The 6,211-nt window shown below is 54.8% G+C and overlaps 1 protein-coding gene across 1 annotated transcript in view; it reads left to right on the top strand.

The window, feature by feature from the left end:
• The first annotated feature begins 755 nt into the window (after positions 1-755).
• TOGARAM2 (TOG array regulator of axonemal microtubules 2) overlaps positions 756-6,211 on the top strand; it is a 52,441-nt gene continuing 46,985 nt past the window's right edge. Inside the window, exons 1-4 of the mRNA XM_011370763.1 lie at positions 756-783; positions 2,821-2,934; positions 4,789-5,070; positions 5,204-5,415. Coding sequence (XP_011369065.1) covers positions 756-783; positions 2,821-2,934; positions 4,789-5,070; positions 5,204-5,415 — 636 coding nt within the window. The remainder of the gene's footprint in view (positions 784-2,820; positions 2,935-4,788; positions 5,071-5,203; positions 5,416-6,211) is intronic.

The following is a 6,211-nucleotide window of genomic DNA, read 5'->3' on the forward strand; positions in this document are numbered from 1 at the left end:
CTTATAAAATTGTGCAAAGTCACAGAGTCTGGGTGAGACCCTTGTCACATAGAAAGAGAATGAAGTTAGGTTGAGGGCAACAGCCGATGACTGACCCCAGAGGTTTAAGAGAGGCTGGAAGGAGGCTTGGGATGGTCAAGTAGTCAGCCACGGGACCGTGAAATGGCTGAGAGGGCCAGAGGTTTGGCGTGGCCACTGAGGTGAGAATGAGGGCCAAGAACTTCAAGACACAGGTGTGTCCCAAAAGGAAACTAGAGAGCTAGTTCCTGGGAGACGCCACGTGATAGCTGAGTGATGATCAAGGTCACAAAGCTCAACATTTGTCATGAGCTTCCAGGGCAGCTGGTAGGGTAATGGGTTTCTGAAGGAAATAGAAACTTATGGACAAACAAAGTGTCAGGCCCCCGCCACCCCTTGATAAATTCCACTGTCCCTTGGTGCCCACGGGCACATGGCCTTGGCACTTGGAAATTCTGAAGTGTCTGAGAGAGTCTAAATGTCACACAAGAACTGTCTTTCGGTCCAGTGGCAGATTTCTTCAGTACAGAATGCTTTATTTAGCTGTGAAGGGCTTTCTGCAAAGCATTTAAAAAGTATTTGTTATTTGTGTGTACTGACTTCTCTCTGCCCCTCCTGACCAGAGATCCCTGGATGCTTATAGGTTGGGGCCCTCGGACCCCCGAGGACTGTACTCACAGCCTGGGGAGTAGCTGCGGCCTCTGGACAACCTCCCAGGCACCTTCTCCACCCAGGGCATGGGCACCCGTGATGCTGTCCCTGCAGGTAAGGGACACCAAGGGCGGCCGTGGTGGCGGGCTCTTCTCTGACTCTCCTTGGGACTGGCCTCTGCCTGGGAGCTGTAGCCAGGTCAGGCCTTCCATGCCGGCCCAGCTCTCCGCGGACTGACGCTGGCCCTCCCTGCTCGGCTTGCTGTGTGGGGACTCTCTGGCCTGGAGAGGGCTTCAGAATGTTCTAGGGACTCAGTCTGAGCTTTGTCTCCACTCTCTGAGCTGGGAGGCTGGCTGAGGGGCCTCCCCGTTCTGTGGTAGGAGAACGAAGATGGACAGAAGAGTTGGGCCCGTGGCCTCAGGAGGTGATGCGTGTCCCCAATTTCTCAGCTGACAGGCAGGAGAATGGGAAGTGTATGGCCTGTGGCCGGCTCAGTATCAGGAGAGGAGGTCCCAGGCCTGGTGCTGCTTCCGGCAACCGGCTGTGTGAGCCTCAGTTTCCTCTGGAGAGTGAGGGGCTCGGTGGGTTCTGCCCCGGGTAGAGTGGGCGCCTGTGAGGTGGAGAGCTGCTGTTCCCTGGAGAGGTTGGAGCAGAGGCCAGGCGACCACTTGGGAGGAATGCGGAGAGCCCGAGAGCCAGAGTAATTCGGGGAACAGCTCATTAGTCTCAGGGCGGAGCACCGTGGGGCTGTGATATATTGATGGGAAAACAGCTGCATGATTTAGAGCTACCGCAGATTCTGCCTGACTTTAGATTCTTGTCGGAAAGTGAGAGGTGCTGAAGAAAAATCTAGAAATCTAGAGGTAGCATGAAGATGTGGTCGTATGAACCCCTGGTCCTGTTCAACTCTTGTTCCACTGATCTGGGAAGCGAGGCTCAGAGAAGTGAATGTTTTTCCTCAAGGTCACACAGGTGACAGAAACAGGATGAGAACCCAGACTCCTGACTCCTGGTCTAGGGACCTTCTACCCTGGGGTGGGTGTGCTGGGTTTCCCCACTTTGTGGAGGCTTCTCCAGGTGGTGGGTTAGGGCCCATGGCTGCTCCTGAGAAGGCGCAGGACCATTGGTTCAGCTCGCAAACATTTAAGTGCCCACTGAGCTCAGGTACTACAAAGATGAATAAGACGTGCTCCCTGCCCCAGGATGCCAAGGGCTGGACGGGGAGCGGCAAGGAGAGGAGAGTTAAGATGGAGACGTGCCTGGGGTGCCGCGGGAACACAGAGACGAGGCGAGACGTCTCAGAGGAGCAGAGGCCGAGCTGAGTCTCCTCTCTTTTCCTGGCTCCTTGCTCAGGGGCCCCTCCTTTTGGGAAGCCCTGTCTGTCCCCACCCCCACTGGGGCTCACAGCCCCCACATTGTTACCGGAGGTTATTCATTACCCACCTCCCGGGTGGGGAACAAGTCTTCAGGTCCCACTGAGGACTGAGTCAGCCTTGCCCTTGACTGTGTCAGCAGGGACTGTGAGGGGCAGAGTGCCCGACAGAGAAGCGCTTCATAAAACGTCTGCGGTAGGGAGCGAGGGCGCCTTTGCTGGGCCGGAGTTCAGCAGAGAAGACGAAGGGTTTGTGTAGGACCGTGGATGAGGCGCTTGAGGACTCCCAGGAGAGGGGAGTCAGTGGTTTATGGAACGCTCTGCTTCGCCCCTGTGGGGAGAACTCAGGACCTAAGCCATGGGTCCGGGGGTTATAGCATGAGGGCGACAATGAAAGGCATAGCAGTGAGGGGGTGGCCTGGGCAGAGCAGCTGGTATGAGACATGCAGAGGACAGAGGTCGGGGCTGGGGGTGATCGGGGCCAAGGAGCCCAAGAGGGAGGCTGAGAAGATGGTGGGCAGGGGTCTGGGGGAGCAAAGCTAGGAGGGAGAAGCCAGGCTGAGGGGACTGAGAAGAGCAGGGTCATGGGCTTCGGTGGGGGATCGTGGTGCCCTGACTGGCTGGGCTGGGGGTGGCAGACCCCCATCTGAAGGCTAGACTCTGGTTTGGGAGGATGGGCTGCAGACACCCCGAGGGCTAGCGTACTCGGGGCGGTCTGTTCCTCAGTGCGGGTCTCAGAGGACTCTAAGATGCCACTCTCCCCACGGTTCTGTCCCCAGCCAAGGTTCTGGCTCCAGTGGCCGTGTGCTCTGGGAACATCCCTCCGGCCAGTGCTGGGCCCTGCACACTCCCAAGTGGAAGCAGCGACTCCAGCCTGCAGGCTTGTGGAGAAGGTAAGATTGCAGGACTGGGCCTGGTGACTCGGTCACACCAAATTGCTTTCAAATGACCTGGATGGCCTCTCTGGGGCCTCGGGCAGAGACGAGGGGATTCCACCTGGCAGCAGCCCAGTCAGGGCTGGTGACCACAGAACAGAGCTTGGGCCTTATGCCTGGCAGTGGCCTCAGGTGTGGTTTTTTACTGTGGTCCCTCCTGAAAAATGCCCTTTGGTTTTAAGTGGGTCATTTCGATCCTGTGCCTCAGGAGATGGGGGTATACGGAGAAGGACCTCAGAACAGGGGAGTAGGGATACCAGTATGCACCTGGCTCCCCTAGGAACCCAGGGAGAGCCTGAGGAGCCCAAGGGAGACAGGGTCTGCTGACCTTCATTTCGGGGTCTGGGTGAGTGTTCAGCATCCAGGCTGGTGATGGGATGTCTGGATCACAGTATCTGCTGGAACAGTGATTTTCAAGACACTCACTCAGCTTCTTTGTTATTTTCTGCTCTGCAGCTTTCTGCTTTAGCTTCCAGCTGCAGAAGATTTCCTCTGCAGAGCCCCAGTTCCAGTGTTTTGGATGGAGAGTCTGATTTGGTTACTTGCCCTCTTTCAGGCCAGTCCCCTCACAGGCCTGTGGCTGGCACCGAGTTTGGCCCTCCTTAGGTCTGGTGCCAGCCGCATTGCAGTATCTGTGGCCTGGGCATCAGGGTCTCGCGGCTGACATCAAGGTGCTCTAAGAAGAGCTGTGTGTGAGACAGATTCTGAAAGCTGGTCTGTTTGTATGTCCCCTCTCCGCCACCCCTCTGCCCATGGTCCAGTCTCATTCAGGGCCCAGTTCAAAGACTTCACTTCATGAAGATTTTCCAGGTCCCCCTCCTCCTCTACACGCACTGAGCGTCTTGTTGATCTCTCTCGATGGCACAACTCACATCTTGTAACGAATCCACTTAGGAACATATCTTATTTCTCCAATAGATTGACAACGTCTGTGACTCACATGAGTGGTATATAATTCAGAAGCAATGCTGCATTGTGTTTTATTCCTAAAACAAACTGTCATAAAGGATATGTTGGATGGAGTCTTAAAATAAGATCATGTGCACTCTACGATCCTAAAGGAAAAAACATCCTGCAGAGTTACTAGGTCAAAATTCTGTTTTGGGACAATATTGTTAAAATGTTTTAATATTTAAAAAAGAAAAAGATTGGAAAGGTTTAAGAATCTGACAAAGGTTTTGCTCTAGCTTATGTATGTGTTCTCATGGCAATTTCATAAATTATTTTCAAAGAATTTGTTCTAAGGTAACATACTAAAAAAGAACCTCCATCAAAAAAAAAAGTGTGCCTCTTATGTCTCTGTGTCTCCAACTGCCTGGACAGTGCTCGGCACATACTAGACACCCACTGAGTGTTTGTTGAAGAAGTAATTGGATAAACTGCTGTCTGCATGGGAGCATGCTTTGTTCTGAATCATCTGAACGTCTCTTTTCCATTCGTGTCTGGCGTATGTCAGGTGCTCAGTAGTATTGAAAGAATTGGTTGGTTCCTGGAGATTGGCGGATGGCGGTTTCTGGGCAGAAGCCCTTTCCTAAGTACTTACGGCCTTTCGTCTGTGTTGTGATAGGGCTGCATGTCGATTCTGCTTTTCACCCTCTTGTTACCGCAAGACGTGGGTCTTGCTTAGGTCTGTTGGTTCCTGGATGCTGCTAAATGAATGAATCAACCCAGAAATAACTAAAGCATTGAATGAATGGGATTCGCCTGGCAAGTGGCTGACTGTTACAAGGAGGTAGTGCCAAAGAGTTTGCTGGGGCCTGGTGCCACCCCGGGCTCTGTGTGCCAACCTGCTCTTGCCTCTGTCTCCCTCAGCCTCCCTCTGGCCAACACCGAGCATCTTGCTGGAGAAGCCATCACAGCTCTTGAGTGGACATGCTGACCCTGGAAGCCTCAAGCCGGATGCTCCCCTCAAGGGCTGGCAGGCCAGGAATGGCCACCCCAGGAACCTCGGGGCCCTGTCTCGGAGCCGACACCCCCTGGTTCCCCTCACCTCACTGGAGTCAGAAGCCAGCAGTGTGGCCCGGGACACCACCCAGCTCAAGGACAAACTCAAGAAAAGGAGGATCTCAGAAGGCTTGGCAGCATCCTCCCGAGGTGAGTCCTGGGCCCTGCATACCGGCCCTCTGCCCACCCCACCGGCCCTCTGCCCACCCCAGGCCAGCTTCTGAGTTACTTCCCACTCCCTGAGCTCCTAGAACTAACTATTTCTCCATCTCCACCCCATTAGCCTCTCTGGATCTTGGAGGAGGCCCCAAAGGGGGTCCCCTGAGGAGCGCCATCCCCCGGGCCACTGCTCAGAGGCTGCTGAGGTTGCCCAGGCCGATGCCCCCCATCCAGAGCATCCCTGCCACCCCTGAGTCCGGCGGAGCCAAGGAGAAGAGCCTGGACCCTCCCGTGAGCATTCAGGGGCCTCAGGGGAGGAGATCCCACACCCAGGAGGTAAGCAGACTCAACTGCTCCGAGTCTTTCCTCCCTGCTGTCTTTCCTTCCATCCTTTATCATCCCCTGCTCCTGAGCCCTGAGCTTCTCTAGAGGTGTCTCAGGTGCTGCCCTTGGGGATGGGGACAGCATTGGGAAGGGCTCAGGGCCCTCATCTCATCTTCCCCCTCAGTGTACAAAACCCATGAAGCTGGCCTGGGAGCTCTGGGTGGCCACCCCAGAGGTGCTGAGCTCTGCTCAAGGAGAGGCTGTGTGACCATCTGTCTTTACACCTGGTGGTCCCTAAGGCCTTCTCTGGTCTAAATGTTTCAGAATTCCTCATGCTTCTGACCCTGTCCGTTGTAGGCAGGGGCGTGTGGCAGAGGAGAAAGAATGTCAGGCGACGGAAGACTCGGGAGATTGGGGCTTTGGTTTCTGCTCTGCCACTCACTGTCTGTGTGACCTTGGCCAGTCACTGCCCTCTCGGGGCTCCAGTTTGCACATCTAGAAAAAGAATGGATTGGACTAGATGTTTTTGATCCCTTCCAGCTCTGCTGTTCTAGGATTTTTCCGAAAGGAGAAGAACAGAAAAACAAATAGTAATAACAGCAAAAGGAATGAGGGGACCCATTATCAGTCTTGTTGCCTGGAGTGGTGAAGAAACAATGAGCTTTTGGGGGTCCCGGGGTCGTGTGGCTGGGAAGAGAAACCAGAGGACACTTCCCAGCACTGCTGCCCAAGTGGCTCCTGATAGGAGGGACCACCCTTCTGAGGGGCCTGGGGGGTGAGCATCCAGGAGGAAATGTTTATGTGGACC

The sequence above is a fragment of the Pteropus vampyrus genome, unplaced genomic scaffold (genome assembly GCF_000151845.1).
Source record: "Pteropus vampyrus isolate Shadow unplaced genomic scaffold, Pvam_2.0 Scaffold173, whole genome shotgun sequence".
NCBI classification, from domain to species: domain Eukaryota; kingdom Metazoa; phylum Chordata; class Mammalia; order Chiroptera; family Pteropodidae; genus Pteropus; species Pteropus vampyrus.